We start from the raw sequence: 19,850 nt of genomic DNA on the forward strand, positions 1-19,850 counted from the left end.
TATGATGATGTGGGGCTTTATTTAAGCAGATGATGCAGAATTTTGCAAATATTAATACATTTTTAAGCAACTGAATAAACTTATCTTTATGTCCATACTGAAAAATCCAGCTTAAAATCAGCTTGTTGAACAGCTTTGCTCTTAAACAGCACATTGTATGTTTTTATTTAGGTTTGACAGCTTAGCTGGTCAATCAGCATGACCAACCTGACCAAGCTTGGTCATGCTGGTAATACAGGTAAGCTTGGTCACCCTGCTGAACAAAGCAGCATGACCAGCTCTTAGATCTTAAGCAGCATAGGGTATGTTTTTGTTTGAGTTTGATGGTTTAGCTGGTCTACCACTATGATCAACCTGACAGAGCTAAACAACCAGTATGATCAAGCTTGACCACACTAGTCGACCAGCATGACCACGCTGGTTGACTAGGATAACCAAAATGAAATACAACATTCACTATGCTGGTCAAAAGCTGCTTAACCAGTTAGATTACCAGTGTGTTTTCATCTGGATGTGTTTTCATCCGGATGAACAGCCATCAAAGACCAGTTTAAACCATCCAAAAACAGCAACCAGCAAATGCTTGTCTTGAGCTGGATTTTTTAGCAGCATGCAGGTCGGTCAGCTTGGTCATGTTGGGTAACCAGCTTAATCATGCTGGCTACGCTCATCGATCAGCTTAGTCATGCTTGTCAGCCAGCTTGGTGATGCTGGTCATACTGGTCAACTAACTTGGCCATGCCAGTTGACAGCTTGGTCAGGTTGTTCATGTTGGTAGACCTGCTAAACCATTACATTTTTTAAAACATGGTCAAGAGCTAAATTAACCAGCTTAACCAGCTTAAGCTCACCAGGCTGTTTTTTAAGATGTGCTTAAAGATTTAAAGATGAAGAGGAAAAAAAGACACTCCACTACAGGAATAGAGTTTATTATCTCATCTGTATTATCGTTATAATAATCTTTGCAGATTTCCATTTTCATTTAACGCGATTGATGCCATTGTATCTTCACAAACATTTTAACATAAAAAGGTTAGATTCACAGTGATGGCAAAGGTTAAGAGAACACATCAATCTCATGAGTCATATTACACACTCGTGAGTACCCCCCGCCCCCCTCACACACACACACACACACTCTCTCAATTGAACATCACTCCTCACTCACATGTGCACTTAGAAGTGAAGCAGAATAAAGGCTTAGCCTTCAGCCAGTGAAAACGAGAAGTCAGTGTTTATGGCCGTTCACATCTTGTTTGGTATGGACACAAAAAAAATGAATAGTCCTACAGCTGTGTTCAAAACATCTGCATGGAGACGACCAATATATTCAGTTGTTTCTGAAATAATGTTTTGTGCAGTGTGACAGATGAACCACATATGAACTACAGAACCATCAGGACCACATCTGAGAACCTCTGGACCACAATTTGGTTTGTTTAGTGACCATATTCTCATCGACAATGTCCAGTTTTCCAGACTTACTGAGTACAGTTTCGTATTACACCATCTTTTTTCAGGTCGGCATTAAAAAGCAAGTGTTTTATTGACCACAGCCATTCCACTACAGAATGTTTTATACAGCAGAGCAAAACAGAATGTGTGGTCATAAAATGAAGTGCTATATGTTCAGAACCAGATGCCCTTAAGTGCTTGGATGTGATGGATGATGAAAAAAAACAAAAAACAAAAAGAAACAACAAAAAACAAAACACACTTACCCACCCTCCCACTCCCGACTGACCCTAAACACCAATAAGAAAGTTAGTTCATGACGTTATTTTATTCACAATATCTGTATAGGGCTTTGGAGCCTTGCATGGAAGCAGTCTTTAAATCCCAAATGTCTTAAATATGGCTGCACGTTCGGAACGGATCACTCAAGTGATTCTTTTTCTTTTTTCTTCTTAAGCTCAAAGACACGAGAATAAGAGACAAATATTGTACGCTTCTTTTTTTCTGTACAAAATAAAAAAAAATACTACAGTGTTTAAAGTATTTAAACCCGTGAAAGGGGCTCAACTATGATCACTCCACGAAGGAACTGTGCTTTCTTCTCTCAGTGTAGGAACGTATTTTTTTGGCACTCAGCAAATGTCCGAAGCATGATCACGTCCTGATCAAGTGCCTTTGCATTCAAATGTCCCTTTCATTCCATTACCGGATTTATTCCTTTCAGGAGTTTGCTCTCCACGTGTGTGACTGAATGAAGACCTCCATTTGTACAGTATGGCTTTTCCTGCATGTCCAGAGAGAGGAAGACCTATGCACGCTCGTGAACTAGCCAGAGAGGATGCTGGGAAGACTGAGTGACAAACCTGCACCCTTCCTTAAAGTTTTTTTTTTTTTTTTTTTTTCCAGTGTTGTGCCATCTTTGGCCTGTCCATGCTCCAGCCACACAACCATTCCTGCTTAGCAACTGTCAGCAGCTTTAACTAGCTTTTCAGAACGACTGGAGTTATTGTAGTGATAAAGTTTGTGCTACATACATTTAGAGTGCATTTGTGATTTCACATGTCTTCATGTCTTTATGTCATGTCCGTCCAGTTTTCTACCACCTGTCTAGTTTGGATAAGCTACAGGATAGTTAACATTACCTCTGTCCCATTCCCACCTCTCTGGCCTCAGTCCCCTGCAGATTTATCTTTTAGCATTTCCCACCAGTCTTGTCTGGATTAGCTACAGGTCCTGTCTAGCCTTAGTTCACCAAAGGATACGTTTTAGCAATTTCCAGCAATTGTGCTTGGTTCGGATCAGCTACAAAATAGTTGTAAGCATTTTCCACCTATTTAGTCTCAATTCACTACAAGATCATTTTTAGCATTTCCCTTCTTCTTAGTATGGCTTAGCTACATAATAGCTGTTGGCATTTTTCCACCTGTCTAGTCTCAATTCTCTGCGGGTCCATTTTTAGCATTTCCCTCCTGACTAGTTTTGATTAGCCACAGGATACTTGTTAATGTTTTCCACCTGCCTAGTTTCAATTATTTTCAGGATTGTAGCATTTTCTGAATATTTGGAGGCCCTAAGCAACTACTACTATTACCCCTCACCCACCCCAACCATATTATTCTGTATGCAAGAACAGAAAACAAACGAGTGCTTCAGGGTTATTTTGATCAGAACTAAAATGTAAAGTAAGGCCTACACACTTACTTATGGGGCCCTGTGTTGGCTCAGCAGCCCCAATCCACTGTTTTTACTTCTTATCAGCCCAGATTAGCTATAACAAGATAGTGTAGCTTCAGTTGGTAACCTTGTGTGGTTTGAACATTCCATACACTCCCCTTGTCCTTCGGGTCAAAAACAATCTGTCTATTTACCCTGGTGGTCTACAGCTGTAGTATGCAAATATGATGTTTCACTTTCTTTGTGTAAAACATTTAACCCTTAAGACAACAGGATTTTACCCAAACTTTAAAAATATTCCCTGATTTAGGATAAGAGTTAATTTTATCCACTAGCTAGGTCTCCCCCATATCACACATGGCACTACCTTGCTGGGAGGGTAAGAGTAAGAACCTTTTCAGGGAAATTACCACTAACAAATCACTGGAGAGCTGAACACATATGAAGGAGAACTCCAACTGTCAATCCTCTTACATCAGTCAACAGAAACCAGCAATGGATGGGGTCATGGTGAGGGATGGGGGGAGAGGTAAGGGCCATCCTGCCCACCCTGAGAGCGAATCCAATTAAGCTCTCTTGGACTCCTGGCCGCAGATGACTGTGGCACTGCCAGGGATTAAACTCTTAATGATCTCTTAATGACAAAACCAGCTAGCAACAGTTGCTACAAAAGAATGGCTTTTTGGAAGCAGCATGGGCAGGTCCATTACTTCTCTCTCTTTTTCTCTCTCTATATTTGACCTCTTGCTCCCTCTTAGTCCTCCTCCGTCCCTGCTGCCCCTCTCAGTCCGTTCATGCAGAAGGGCAGCGTTGGATGAAAGGGCGGTTCAGAGGGCGAGAAGCCACTGAAGGGCGGCAGCCCCGCAATCCTCTGCAAGTGGGGAAAGAAGGCGGGTGATTTGGGGGTGTGGTCAGTGCGGTGGCTGTCAGTGGGAAGCTCAGGCGGGGCATAGCGGATAGTGCTTGGGGCATAGAGGCTCTGAGGCCCCTGAGGGCCAAGGGCCAGCGGGTGGAAAAGGACTCGCCCAGCTGCCCCCCCTGCAGCCAGTCTCTGGAGGAGCTCGTAGTCCGGGGCACGAGCGCTGTGGACAGGGCGGTCTTCTCTGGGCAGGGGTGAGGCTGGAATGGGAGAGGACAGGGTGGGAGAAGGAGGGCTGAAAAGACCCTTGGCCGGGACCTCTGTGACGATTGAGTCTGGAGCTTGAGAAGGGGGGCTACTACCATTTACGCCACTGGTAACATGGGCACTGGTCAGAGGGTGGCTCCATCGCCCCCCAGTGGTGGCCAAGCGCTCAGTTTTAATGTTTGATCCAGCCGTGCTGGTCACCACACTCTTAAGTTGTTGGATCACAGCACGACCATTATGGGCTTTATCCAGACCGCTCACCCTGCCACCCTGCTTGGACACACCTTCCTCGGTCTTCACCCGCTTGCTGTTACCGTTATGGTCCCACTCACTTTCCTTCTCCTCTTCTTCTTCTTCCTCGTCTGCCTCACTGTCGCTAGCTGGCTCCGATGATCCTGATGGACTGCCCTCTCTTTGCCGAAACACCTCTAACCGCCTTCTCGTTTCTGGGGGACCATTTTCAGGACTGGACCGATTAGGCCGCTTCCTCCTGTCGTCTGCGTACGATTCTCTTCCTTTGCGATCAGGATCGTTCCGGCCCTTTACTGGCTGGTTGCCAGTGGGGCCTGGAGAGCAGAGAGAATGGGGCTATTAGCAAATTTGCTCTGTGTGAACAATATTGCTGTAGGTTGGGATCAGGGTATTCAGTAGTATAAAACCTGCCTAGTTGCAGGTAAATGTATAAAAAGATTCTACCACGCTAGTCTAGTCTTAGGTTTCAAATGATTAGTAGGAAGCTACAAAGATACAAACAGTTCATTCAATGCATGGTTCCTGAATGATGCACAGAGTAGCAGATTAAATCTTTATGACTAAGAAAGTTGCTTTGCATCACAAGTACAGCTATAATATCATTAATATTGTGAATAACCTGTATTTTGAATGTGATAATACAGACAATATACTGATGCTGTCAAACCTTGTATCTCCAAAATTCCAACTTCACAGGATAAGAACAAAAATGTTCACACTCATCAAGTCATTTTGGAGCATTTCTATTGGTCCATTCATCATGACATTTTGAAATGTAATGAAAAAAGCGGCAAACATGGATATACAGTGTACATTTTTCTATTGTGTATAATACTTTATGTATTATTTTAAGTGGAATTACAAAAATGACTAAATCAGTGAGCACTGACTACTGTGAAATGTATGTCTAGCATTTGGCCAGCCAGGCCTGATTTAAATTGGTCCATATATGAATACCAGTTAATCAGGTAAAGCAACATTTTAGCAATTTTGCCGTAAAATAACAGCTTTAAAATTGGTAAATAGGGTTTGAGGTACATTAATCCTAATGCAGAAACTACTGTGAATTATTTGGCAACTGTTTGATTTAGCATACCCTGTGGAGACCCACTCACACCAATTATGGGGCCAATAAAACTAATATTAATTATAGCAGTAATGTAGTATTAAGAGTGAATAACTGAAGTGAGGGCTTACATGCAGGGTCTAAGGGGTTAATGGCATATTAATAACTTTCTACTTTCTGAAAACTAGACTCCCATAAAACATTTTAGTGCTTACTGCAAATACAACAGGTCATTCTAAAAACCTGCATGGTAGAGTTATAGCTTCACATCCTATTAACATACCTTGTGCCTTTGGAGAGATATCCCGAGGAGAGGAGTTTGACCGCAAACGCTCAGCTCGCAGGGTTTCTGGAAGCTGTAGTAAATCCAGTGGAGTGTCTGGCATTTCAGTCCGACTAGGAGAGAAAGATGAACATGTTACAATCATATAATCAGAGGGCCTTAACTTTCACAGACTGTAAGTTTTGAATTTCGAACTCTGTTAAAATGCCTATGCCTCTTCCACTAAACTGACTCTGACCCAGACTGGTCACACTATTTCAAAGGTGCCGTTTTGTTCCCACTTGATTGAATGAGCTTAAACGACACAACAGGGCCGCGATCACCTTATCACTTTATAAGCAACATGTATTTTTCTCCCCAGTATAAGGGAGCAGGAGAGAAGGGTGAATTGTGTTATCCCCTTGTTCTGTCGCTCACCCAGAGCACACACACACACATGCACAACACCTCTCCACACAGAAACACACTCAAAACCCTTCTGTTAAGAGCGCTGCTCCAGCAGGGTGCTATAGAAGTTAATTAGCTCTCATAATTACAGCGTTAATTAACTAAAACACCATTCAGCCAGAAAATTTTGACATCCATTTGCTGTAATTATATATCGCCAGTCCAATTATCATTGTAATTCAGCCTGCTCGTCTTGTTTTTGTCTGACTTTTCTTTATGCATGTGTGTGCGTGTGTTTGTCTATCTGTGTCACACAAAGATACACACACAGACACAGAGGGGGGATGACTAAGAGTTGTTGAGTGAGGTGGTTGAGTTTATTACCATAATTTTTTTACACATTCATGCATTCAAACACACACACGTACACATACACACATACACCGGCAACGCAGAGAGAGAGAGGGCACTTGGTGACCCTCCTTAAATGAAATGAACACAGAGGCAGACACAAATCGTGCAGCCATTAGAGAACTGACCTGAGTATATAGTTGACCCAGATAACGTTGCGTTCATGCGGCGCTTTGTGGTTGATGGACACAGTGGCGCAGGACTGGACCCATAGGTAGCCTCCTCTCCTCTGCAGCCAGCGATAGTAACCGGTTACAACCTGCCCCTTCCTCAACACTGAGGAGAACAAAGTGGGGAACAAAATTGGTCAGAGTTAGTCTTGGTCCCAGATGCCTTGAACCAGATGCACTGGAGTTACACTATATGTCCAAATGTTTACAGACACCCCGTCTGATGAATGCATTAAGCAAATGCACACACTCAGCTTGTCTAGTCCCTGTGGATTAGGACTGCCAATAGAATGTAGTATTGCAGATAGAATAGGACTCTCTGGAGAAGATAAACAGGATCCTATTGGCAAAATGCTTTATGTCAGGTGTGGGCTAAATGGGTATAAGCTCCCCCCCAGAACTGAGCTGTGGAGCAGTGGAACTGTGCTCTCTGGAATGTTGGTGCTCCATCCAATACTTTTGGGATGAGTTGGGATGGTGATCATCCAACATCCTGACCTCACTAATGCTCTTGTTGCTAAAAACAGTCATTGCTCCAAAATGATCGTGCCTGGACACTGGAGACAGTTACTCCAACAGTGGGATATACTAATTTTTATTACCCCTGATTTCAAAAAGAAACTAAATGAGTGTTTGTCCCTTTACTTTTGTCCATATGGTGTTTTTAATGCAGGTTAATTTAAATGATTGAATTAAAGAGGTCCAAACCATGAAAAAGTCAGATTTGTGTCAGATTAGGGCTAAAAATCTTTGAATATAGCCTTAAATATTAAGCTATTTCTGACTGAGTAGTAGAGCAGTAGTTGTTTACCTTGTCTTTAACTTATTCAACTAAGTATTAATTAAACCATTTACTCAGGAGCCGCCAGCAGGTCCAAACTTCTATTTCTCCCTCCCATAACGTCCATTGTTTGCGTTGTTGCCTGTGTAATTACTAAATAACCGTTATACTGTAAAAACCCTAAAATCCACTATCAAAAGCATAAAAACCTAATAATCACTCAACCCAAAACAAACCCAAACATAATCCTTAAAACAGATCTGTCCTAGACTATCCAAATAAATTCAGACCAGACTTTTAGTGACCTCAAGAACATCTGAGAAAGCACACCGATTCCATCCAGCTTATTGTGGCTAGGGGGTGCTGTTGGCAAAAATAGCTGTTCTAGGCTCTTCAGCTTCTCTATCAGATGGGCTGCACATGATGAGTGAGAGCAGCTGTCCTTTTTATATCAAAAGCATCAGAGTTGTTTTTTGGTCTTCTGTTATCTGTCTTTACAGCTTTGCTGGCCAGCTGTAATCACTTTCTTTTCCCATCTGCCACATCCCCGCATTAAGCCTGACAAAGGCTCTCATTGATCTGTGTGTATGTTTCCTTCTTTGCCTGTTTTCTCTCAAATATATTCACTTATAAAGAAGAAATTATAGACTATGACACAAACTACTGGGAGGACAGAGACAGAAAAAGGAAAGAGCAGACAGTGAAAGACAGCGAGAGAACAGAGACAGAAAGATGTACAGTATGAAGACTCACAGTCTTCATGGCTCTGCCGGATGGTGTCCAGGTCTTCCACGTGGATAAAGTGATAGCAGGTGTGTCCTACCACCTCAGCAGGACTCAGGTCCATGTACTCAGAGATCCTGCATTAAACACATTCATTCAAACTCCATTTGATGCTTCATTCAGTTTAGCTAATCAACATTTAGTGGGTAGTTCCAGTGCCTCACAGAGCATATTCAGATTAGATCCATGCTGACTCAGGTATACACTATATGTCCAAATGTTTGTGGACACCCCTTCTAAAGAATGCATTCAGCTAATTTAAGTTGCACTCACTGCTGACACAGATGTGCAAATGTGCACACACATGTAGGGAACATGTTGTAAACCTATTGGCACCATGTCTGTTGCTGAATGCTATCAAATCCTCACAGCAATGCTCCGATATCTAATAGAAAGCCCTCTCCGAACACTGGAGCCAGTTGTTCCAACAAAAGCAGGATAAACTCTTTTTTGATACTCCTGATTTCATTGAGCAGGTGTCCCAATACTTTTGTCCATATAGTGTATGTTAAATGTAACTATTGTGAGGCCTTTGGCCACTCGGCAGTGTTGTGGACCATTACCTGTTCTCACAGTAAGTGACCTGGAGATCCATATTGACCCGGAAGACGAACATTTGACTTTCCATGCGCACTTCATTGAGAGTGGAGGGGGGTAATGTGTGAGCAAGGGCGACCAATCCCATGGGCCGATGGAGCGAGCGGGAGGAGCCTGGCACCAGGGCAGGGCGACAGCGAATCCGGCCTGTTACGTGGATCACCTGAAATACAGTTGGATAAACACCATCAAAGCTATTACGCACTGCTCAACATTTCTGTTACTGCAAACAGTTAAGAGTACAGAGTAAAGGCTGACCTGATTTCCAAAAGACATAAAGTTAAAGATCATTCAATCTTTATTATTTTAAGGACGATTCCCTTTGCCAAAATAACAAAAAATGAATAAGGGTCTGATGCAAAAATTTGGCCACCTGACATGGTCAGTACTTAGTAACATCTCTTTTGTCAAGTATCACAGTATGTAAACACTTCTTATAGCAGCATCATTGCAATTTTATTATTTTCATCCATTCTTCCCTGCAAAAGGCTTGGCCTATTCTTGGGCCATTTTTCTGCACTGCCCCTTTTAGTTCTATCCGCAATTTCCGATGATGCTAAAATTAGGGGGCCTATGAGGGCTGTGGCAAAATCTTGAAGATGTGCAAATGTGATTTTTTGGGTGTATTTAGGATCATTATCTTTTTCACCATCAGCTTTTTACAGACAGTGTGATGTTTGCTTCCAGAATTTGCAGGTACTTTATTAAACTGCTCCAACAATTGGAGAGGTCAATAAATTCTTTGTATCAAAACCGAAAATTGAAGTGCAGAATCGACCCTGTTGATACAGCAGTCAAACTGCAGGTAAAGGTAATTCATTCTGTAACTAATTATGTAACTAGCTTAAATGGTTCCAACTTCCTGCTAGGCTGTTGCTACATGGTTGCCATGGTATTTCAGGTGGTCAGTATGGTGTTGCTAGGTGGTAGCTATGGTATCCATGGTAGTTGATATGAAATGCTAGCAAGATGGGTGCTATGCTGTTGCAAGTTGAGTGTAATGAATGATATTTCAGGCAGTTGCTATCTGTTTTGTTTAGAGTTTGCTAAGATGTTGTTTAGGTGGTTGCGAGGCAGTTGCTACGATATTCCAAATGGCTGTCATGGTGTCTCAGGTGGTTGTCAAGTTGTTGCTGTGGAATCTGTGGATATGTTAATCATCATGACATAGGAAGGGTGCCCAAAATTTTGTAAACTGTTCATTCTTAGGCAAAAACATGGAAACCATATGTCTGGTTTGAAATCTGTATACAAGCCCCAATCACACCATCAGACCAAAGAGTCTGGAGCTGGAATGGTGTTGATATCTTGAAAACTGTGGGATCAGTTGCAGGCTGAAAATCCAATGTGCAATCATAATTAAATAAGACTTTACATAATCGTATCGCGAGTGTATTGTAGAAAAGTAAGGTAGGAATTCTTGACCTGTTAGAGTTAAGTGTGATAAAACAAAGGAATCAACATTTTCTCAGTACAGGTTTTTGGGTCCTTTGGTGTGGTTTTCCCTGCTCAGTTACTGCCAGGAGGACTGGATGATGACCTGATGAGTTGCTTAGGGCAAAGGAAGCACAAAAGTGTATCATGTTCCCAGGACTTTAAGAACCACTGTGGTAGGGAGAGTAAAGATGTGAATGATCTTGACACTAGTGTGCCTTTGGGTAACTGGGCCTAGAGCTATAATTGCCTGTATGAGGGCTTAGGCTCACCTTATAACCAGAGGATTTGACATGGAGTCCGCGCTTTGTGAGGGTGGATTTCATCCGGATAAAGAAACCTCGCTCTGCCAGCTCATCCCCGGATGAGAGAGGACTAGAGGGGGCTGCAGACCCGAAGAGCCAGAAAAGTATACAATCACATATACAGATACAAACACATTGCACAAACGCATTTGTGCATTATTTTGCAAAACCCACAATGTGACTGAGAGTTACTGTAATAACCTACTCCTAAACACTCACAAATACCAGCTAAACTTACAAACAAATGTGAGACAAACCTATGGAGGAACAACATAGTAATGTTTTAAATGGATTATTAGTGAATTTCTCAGTAAGGAAACGAGGTAAGACTACTGTAGGACACTGTGCATAAGCCCAGATGACACCTACAATAGCTTTCAAAGAATAGGTCTACTGTTAGAGCTGCAAAGGGGGATCAACTCCATATTAATGCCTGTATTAATGTAATCTGTAGGTGTCCCAAAACTTTTGACCATAAATACATATGGAACTGATTATGATACATAATGTCTTAAAACAGCAACTTCAAGTGAATGGTAGGCTGAAAGTTATTTGGGGACGTGGGCATGTTTACCTGGTTCAGGTGTGCCAGCTAGGGAAGAAGTAGAGGCGGAGCTTGAGACGCTTTCCTGAGTCACCTGACAGCCCGCCTCTGCACGAAGGTGTGGCTTAATTCCAAGGCGCTCAGCCATCTCCACGTGGTCTGCAGGGTGGATGTAGTCAAACACACTACTGCCAGTCAGCTCCACCTGAAGACACACACATATACACATACAGTGAGTTCAGGACATGCTTTCCAATGGCGTGTTGTCAGTTGACTCCTCCATCCACCTCTTTCCCTACTAGGGAGCTGTTTTTTTTGTCTTATGTGTGGTGGACTACTGTGTTTTCATGTTTAAGACACTGCTGACCTTGAAACATCCAGCAGATCAGCAGATCCTGATACTCTCTACACATACACATACCCGTCCAGCACACCTGGAATATTTAACTAACAGCACACCTAATATCTAAACTCAAGCATTCAAGAATTTCAGTCTGTTTGCCCATAATGCCCCTTGTCTCTGCATTTGTACCGATGGGAGCAAAATCGGTCTGTTTAGACTATAACTTTCACCAGATCAGAAACATCAAGCAGAAATCTGAATGTACAGCACAAGCAAAATGAACAGTAATACAACATTACTACATCAGCCAGAGACCTTGGAAAACTCCCGCATTCATACACACTCAGAACTCTCTCATACATTCGCACACACACACAGAGACACACATAAACAAACATTCATACATACATGTTTATGCTGGAGCTGCAACCAACCACCCAACATCAGAGCGAGATAAAAAGCAAGCTCACACATAAAACATTAACTACACCATAGCAAGACCTCCATGTAAAATTCGTTTTGCTACACATTGCTAAACGTCAAAGCACAAAACAACTCTGGGTTATGGAACATCTCCTATACGTCTAGTGCCTTAAGCAAACAGCACAGAGCCACAACCAACAATGACACATAAAATCAGTATAATCTTATTCTCGTTATGTCTGTAGCACAGTGCCCTGTTTTAATAAAGACTATATATATATATAAAGGCACATAACAGCCAGTATTACGCCATTCTCCACCCTCTTTATATCTACTGCAAAGCTCATTGTTTCACTGAAGTCCGAGATAAAGGTATGACTAAGATAAAGCACATAATCAGCATTATCACCATCATTTTTATGCCTACTAAAAAGCTCGCTGTTTCAATAGTTTAAGATAAAAGTAACAGAGCCCCCCCCTCTCAGCCCCCAACCCCCTTCCAGATCTATAAAAACCTAATCTGTGTGGGTCAGATTTCATTCCATCTTGATAAAAAGCCAGTTTCTCCCTCACACCCTTGTCTGCGGGACATACCCATTTATTATAGGATTAGATCCATTTACTGAAGGATTTTATAGGATTTTCCGCCGGCCTTCAAGGACACTAATGCGCGCGGAAAAAGAAGCAGGTTGGGTGAAATCGGTTGGGGGAACCAGAAAAAAAAAAAAAACTGTGAAAGAGCGAGGGAGGTAAGAAGGTAGAGAGAGAGAGAGAGAGGGAAAGAGAAAGAGAGAGAGAGGTAGATGAGAAGTCTGAGTGAGAGAGAAAAGACAGATTGAGAGTTTGGGGCCTATAAGCACGTGTTGGCTAATTGAGAGGTGAATTGTGGAGGTGCTTCATGGAGACAGATCCAAAGGGGGGGGGACTTGGCTTGGAGGACTTAATCTAATCCACAGAGAGAAGGCGATTTAGGCTCCAGAAGGTTTTTGGGGAGCCTCTGCAGCACTGTGGAGGAGAAGGAATGTGTGTGAAATTGAATGACAGAGAATGGACAGGAGAAAGAGGAAGATGGTGGTAAGAGACACGGTGAGAAATTGAGGATGAGGGAAAAGCCTTTAGGTTAGTGTTCGAGGAATAAGAAGAGAAAAGGAAGAAAGTGGTGGGTTTGGGGGTGGGCGAAGAGGAGGTGGGGGAGGGGGGGCAGCAGGGACATGATATAAATAATAGCAGTGCCTTTAATATGTATGAGGCATCCGGGCAGTCGTCCACAACACACTCTCAGTCCGCCACTGACTGATGGAGGAGAGAGAGAGAGAGAGATAGAGAGAGAGAGAGAGAGAGAGAGAGAGAGGGGAGGAGGAGGAGAGAAGGGAGAAGGTACCGCATACTAACCAGGCTGGGATCAATTCCCCACCCTGTCCAGCCTGCCCCACCTCCCTGGCAGGCCGGTGAGGAGAAAAGAGCAGAGCGCAGGTCCAGGGCTCGGACCTCCACCTCCATCTCCACACCTCCTTTCTTCAAGCTACTCAGGGCCAAGGGAGCAGCCAAATTATCTCTGCAGGCAGCAGAGGACAAGGTCTGCAGCCGAAGGTGCCTGACCTGGCCTAATCCGCCTAAGGAACCCCATGGACTAGAGGAAAGCCGAGGGGGATTAGCCAAGAGTAGGGTCAGTCTATTGGGACATGCTATTCGGATTGGAGGGGGAGAGTGACCTCTGTAACACTGCAACTAGTAAAGTCTCCTGCTTACTGATGATCAATTTTAAGGCTGTAAAAGGGGTGGTCCATACATTTCCTGGCCCACAGTCTCGGGAGGAGTAGTTAAATAGATATATACAGCATGGCAAAATAAAATCAGTACTGTAACAGTAGTTCTTCCTATACGCAAAGTATTCAAACAGGCTTAAGCAAGTTGTAACATTGGTAATATTGAATATTTTATGTTCCGTCCCCACTGGATATTACTTTGTGCACAACTTCCAGTGCGATAGAACATCCATTGATATAGATAGCCAGTAATAATAAACATACAATGAGTAATAGAATATGCTAAGTTAGAAGGATTTGCTTTCCAAAGAGGAGGACCTGCGTCTATGGTTACCAACACCACAACATCCATGGCTCGGTTATGAAGCTTAGGTGAAGCAGGCGTGTCAGGTGCTTGTGAGGCTCGTAAGTTAGCTCCTAGGCTAATGTATTACCTGACAGCCTCACAAGCAGCTGATCCGTCTGCTTCACCAAAGCTTCATAACCCCTCCAACAGTTATAGCAGATGTATGGATGTTTGGGTGGATGTTTCAAATTTAGCGCCTTCTTTCTAATGCCTTCTTCTTGTTTGGATATGGTTCCCCCCATCTAGGGATGTGCAGAACGATGCTGATGAAGCTGATATGGTTCGATGCCACTAAGCATTTGAAACACAGCTGTACTGCGCCACCTGTTGTGCTCGATTTGTCCAAACTGAAACCTGAGAACCATGCAGTGACTTCAGCCTGTTTTACTTCCTTTGTACATAGAATAATCATGTTTGATAATATCTGAAAAAAGGCCACAGGCCACAACTGCACATCTGTTAAACTATTTAAATCACTTTACACCATCTTTAGTCAAAAACCCTTGAATATTACCTGTTTACCTGAGTTTATAAAACAAAACCTGACATTAAGAAAATGTTATGTACATGTTTTGTTATCTTTTAGAAAGAAAACAAATCATGCACAATAGAATTGTATATATTTACTTATATTTTACTTAGGAACACATAAATTGCATTTTCTAATCAGCTTGTTGCGCTCAGGTCTACAGTGGAACGTGGGAACTCGACACACCTCAGATTTGAAACGTGAAGCTATGTTTTCAGTGATCACATGATTGTCGTTATGTTGAGCGAGACTCTGAACCACTTTTGTGAAGCGGTACAGCTTTCAAAGCTCAAAACATGCTTCGACACAGAGTGTTGACCTATTCAGTACCCACAACACTTTGATCTTTTTGTGTTATGATGGAAAGCTAGTTAGCTAAGCTTTAAATAGCTGTAAGTAAAATAAATAGCCTGTTGGAATGTTGGGTTAGCATAGCTAGCTATTTTATGATCAGTTCCCAAAGCAGTAGCTTATTTCAGACTGCATTCACTTTAACCCCCTAATTCAGCAAGACTTATTACACACTAAGGAGTATTACTCAGTAACTACAGAGACTTCTGTACAAACTGGGGGGGGGGAGGCTATTCATTGGTAATGGAAAGTTGTAATAACACTTTTGGCCTGCCAGCAGGACATTGGCTGTTTAAGGGGTTAAATACGATACAAGAATAAACCATTTGATACAAAATGACCGAAAGAATGAAGAAGAACCAAACTCTTAAAAGTGGGTGTGGTGAAATATAGTAAAAAAAAGTCATCATTATGGTCTTTTGTTTAATTTAAGTGTGAGAGAGTGGTCAAAAATATTGGAAAGCACACATCACTCATTTGATTCTAGCTAATGTTGAAGGGCCAATCATAAATGATTCCTAGTTTTCTATGTGGTGCCCTGTGTAGGACATGAACATCTACCCCAACAACAGGGTGCAGGTGAAAAAAGGTGCAGCATTATACACAAAGTTTAGAGCTATTTGTGTTTCAGCCATAGGGTACACAGACTCCTGTAGCTGCATAACACTATTAGATTAGTGTGTACTAGTGTGTAGTGACCCAAGAAGTGTCCTATATAGGAAGTACAGGGCTAATTCAAATAGAGACCACTGTTAGTTGACTAAGTTCACTAAAAACGAATTAATACAGTAAGCTATAATGTGTTTGAATACACCAATCAGCCATAACATTAGCACCACTGACAAGTGAAAAACATTGATTATCTTCATCTACTGTGGCATCTGTCAAATGGTGGGATACATTAGGCAGTAAATGAACAGTCAGTTCTTGAAGGTGATGTGTTAAAAGCAGTAGAAAAAAATCTGAGACACTTTGACAAAACCCACCTCCGAACATCTTGGTGCCAGATACCACAGGACACCTTCAGAGGTCTTGTGGAGTCCATGCCTCAGATGGTCAGATCTGTTGTGATGGGACAAAGGGGACCTACTCAATATTAGTTGCTAATGTTATGGCTGATCTGTCTAATCCGTTTGTTTAATACATGTATTAAAAGCTACATTTAGGTACCTTAAAGCCTTTTGGTAGAGGGTGAAAGGGGCCCAAACTGATATTCGTTTAGGGCCCCAGGAAGACTAGGGCCAGTACTGGCAGAAGTAATATCAGGTTACTGACAAGATGACGTTTTAAAAATCTTCACACAATAAATTAATGTTTCAATTGTGTGGAGGTTATTTAAACTCTAAAAGGTTCCTCATGCTCACAAATCTTATTTATAAGACATGATTCTCTGAAGAACCATCCATTTAAAGCTTTTTAAGGAACCAACAGGGGTTCTGCCGTGCTATCATATGGTCTCCAACTGAAATCGGATCCTAAAAAGAATCGTTTGATCTCCAAGACTTAATCAAGATCTTACTGTCTGTCATTCTGCTTCATCAACTACCCTAATCTGTGAAGGTAAACAAACGAACGGGAGTTTCTCATGTTTGTGAAGATTACAACCATCATACCAAGCCATCTGCACATGGCTAGTAGAAAAACACAAGCTTATTCAGTGCATCCTGCTCCTGCAGATGTCCTGCTCCACTTTGAAAGCTGTCCAAACCGTAGTAGAGCAGTAAAGTGTCTGCCATGGTGCTAAAACACAGTTGAGCGATGTCCTATAAACTGGGTGACCCACGCATATTAGTAAATCGAGAGCACAACTCTGGCAAGGACAAAAGCCCAATCATCCAGCCATTTCTTTTTTACACCCACTCGATAACTTCTCTCTGAGCAATCCCTTATTTTCTTTCTCCTCTTCGCTATTCAATCCCTCTTCCTAAACATATCTGTTTTCCCGCGCTTGCTCCCTTCCATTTCTCACTATCTGTCTCACCATCCCCCTCGCTGACTCTGTGTGTGTGTATGTGTGTGTGTGTGTGTGTTTTTCATCACACAATCAATGCAGCTTTTAAGATGCCTATCGATTTGCTCCCGAGACAGACCCCAGCTCGCTAGGGCGACACTTTGATTGCTGTGCGAGTAATTACTGTTATTATTTATGCATCTGGGCGAAATGGCAGGACTTAACATTCTCTGTACAAGAGGCCACAGGCAATCAACGGAGGTGAGCACCTGGTGAGCGAGCTCAGAGAGAGAGAGAGAGAGAGAGAGAGAGAGAGAGAGAGAGAGAGAGAGAGAGAGAGGCAAAGAGGACAAGTACAGAGAGAAAGGAAAGAGAGGGAGAGAGACAGAGAGAGGGAAAGAAGAGAGAGAACGACTAACGACTGGAGGAAAAGAGAGAGATGAGGGGGAGAGAACTAAAGGGAGAGAGACAATGGGGAAATAAAAACGATAGAGATCTGGAGAGAAAGAGAAGGAGTGAAAAGGGGGAGACAGAAAGAAAGAAGGGTGAGAAAAAACAGAGAGGAGGGAGAGAGATTCAGAAAGAAAGAGAAAGGAGAGGATGGAGGAGTGGAACAAGAGAGAAAGATGAATAGAAAGAGATGAAAGAGAGGAAGAGAGGTAAACAGAGGTGAGAGAGAGAAGGAAAAAAGGGAAGAGAGGAGTAGAGGAAGAAATGAGAAAGAGATGAACAGGGGAGAGAGAGCAGGGAGAAGATGAAGAAGGATAAAGTGAGGTAAGGAAAGAAAGATAAAGACAGAAAAGATGGAGGACAGGAACGGACAAACGGGAGATAGCGACAGAAAGAGAGGAGAAAGAAAAAATGAGAGGAGTGTGAGAGAAGGAGAGACAGACAGTAAGAGAGAGAGAGTGGGAAAGAGAGAATGGGAACTGGGACAAGAGATAAAGAGAAGGAGAAAGAGGAGAAGGGGGGAGAGAGAATTAAATGGAGAGGAGAAAGAGAGAAGTGTTACACAGAAAGAGCATGAGCAAGAAGTGAGAGAGAGGGGAAGAGGGACACAGTTAAAGGAGAGAAAAAAGAAAAGTGAAGGAGTGAGAGAGAGAGAGAGAAGAGGCATGGCATACACTGAGGGAAAAAATGAAGTCTGTGTGCAATGTGTGTGTCTGTGTGTGTGTGTTTGTTAACCTGTGAGAGGCCCAGGTAGATGGAAACAGTCTCAGAGATGTAGAGGAATCTTCCTTCTTGGCTGACAACGAACACGAACCCATCCAGAGACTGTAGAGCGAAGGAAAACACACAGAAGATGCTGCCATTTAAATCAACCAGTTACTTCTGGATTCTCTCACAAACCAAGCTTCAGAACAAAACACTCATCATGGGAATACTTCAGTGCTCTGTTAGAACTGACCAGTTTCTGTTCTTTTAGAAATATAGGGCAATTATTATCTACATTAGTCATCCACATGCCACACACACATCTATGCCCAGGTTCCAAAGACAGAAGAAGTTTTTTAAGCAGGCGCTGGTGCTGTAATCTAATTGGAGACTCGGCTTAACCTGTGTTGGGGTTGCCAGATCAAACCACAGGAGAGCACTTTGCCACATTGCTGGTTATGCTAAATTACAATTTTTCCAATAATAAAACAAAATACAACAATAAAAAACAGGGCAGGTGAATACGGTTGGTCTGTTTAACAGAAACAGAGCCCCTCGGCCCCCAACCACCCCACCAACCCCCACCCGCAATCTGCTTCGTGAGTTGACCTCTGAGCAGTGGCAGTAGGTACGGTGGTGTGTGTGATTCAAATGAAAACTGAAAGGTATACAGCCACCCCATTAAGAGACTCCTTCAAAGAATAATATTAATCGTAATAACAAGCATCCACAAGTGAGCAGCGGAGGTGGCCACTTTGTTGGAGAATGATTGCTGTTTTGGCGGCGGCTCTTAAAGTGGCGGTAATTTATGCAAGCGACACGTTCGGTATGCAAATGCGAGTGGCCGGGGATTGTGGGAGCGGCGAGCTGCCTGAAACGCATGGAAAAATAAAGAGCAATTATCTAGTTATTAGTGACAGAGGACACAGCGGAGAAAGGAATCTTACATTTTTTCCTCCCTGAAGCGTTAATTTGATTTCTGGGAGGGCTCTCCTCCTCTATATGTTGCTCCATAGATGCTGCTCCTTTTTTTCTTCTGACCCTTTCATTCAGTTTGTCTCGTTTTTATGTTGTACTCCTAACAATGAAGAAGCTTCAGATGGTTCTTCGAGTGATGCCACAGTGTGTGAAGAACCTTTACATTCTTCAAGGTTCTTCTGTGGAATCACTAGCACCTTTATTTTTAAGAGTGTGTGTGTGTTATGAGCACATTTCTTTAGACCTGTGTTCTTAAATGGAAATGGAAAAGAATGTTCCCGAAAGGTTAATTCCCTAAATGTGTGTGTGTGTGTGTGGTTCTGTATTGAGGAATGGCACTATAACCTCCTATAGGCTTCCATGCACTCTTAAAAAATCCAAAACTCTTTAAAAAAAGCTACTACAAAGGGTTCTTTAAGTTATTTGGGAACATTTTAAAACTCTGTTACAAAAAAATGCTTCTTTACGGAACCAAAATAGGTCTTTTATGGCATCACCTCATCATCAGATTCCTTTGTAGCACCTTTATTATAAGAGTCTCTAAAATTATTATACAAATTTCTTTGGATTTTCTCAATGGAAACGGAAAAACATGATGTGTTTTAATTCTAATTGAACTGTGTGGTTCTTTACTGAGTCATGGTACAATAACCTACTATAGGCTTCCATAAAGGTGCTTTTGTAAAGAGAACCTTTAAATTGGAACTAAAGAACATTTATTTGTAAAAGTTTCTTACCAA

General features: G+C 42.4%; 1 protein-coding gene across 1 annotated transcript in view; it reads right to left on the bottom strand.

Moving 5' to 3' along the window:
- Positions 1–1,751: 1,751 nt before the first annotated feature.
- The window catches only part of npas1 (neuronal PAS domain protein 1), a 49,355-nt gene continuing 31,256 nt past the window's right edge, over positions 1,752–19,850 (bottom strand). Inside the window, exons 5-12 of the mRNA XM_072691011.1 lie at positions 18,163–18,252; positions 11,299–11,473; positions 10,692–10,804; positions 8,952–9,148; positions 8,359–8,465; positions 6,783–6,930; positions 5,857–5,969; positions 1,752–4,821 (exon numbers count right to left, since the gene is read on the bottom strand). Coding sequence (XP_072547112.1) covers positions 3,884–4,821; positions 5,857–5,969; positions 6,783–6,930; positions 8,359–8,465; positions 8,952–9,148; positions 10,692–10,804; positions 11,299–11,473; positions 18,163–18,252 — 1,881 coding nt within the window. The 3' untranslated portion in view covers positions 1,752–3,883. The remainder of the gene's footprint in view (positions 4,822–5,856; positions 5,970–6,782; positions 6,931–8,358; positions 8,466–8,951; positions 9,149–10,691; positions 10,805–11,298; positions 11,474–18,162; positions 18,253–19,850) is intronic.

This window comes from Salminus brasiliensis, chromosome 11 (assembly GCF_030463535.1).
Source record: "Salminus brasiliensis chromosome 11, fSalBra1.hap2, whole genome shotgun sequence".
Lineage (NCBI taxonomy): Eukaryota > Metazoa > Chordata > Actinopteri > Characiformes > Bryconidae > Salminus > Salminus brasiliensis.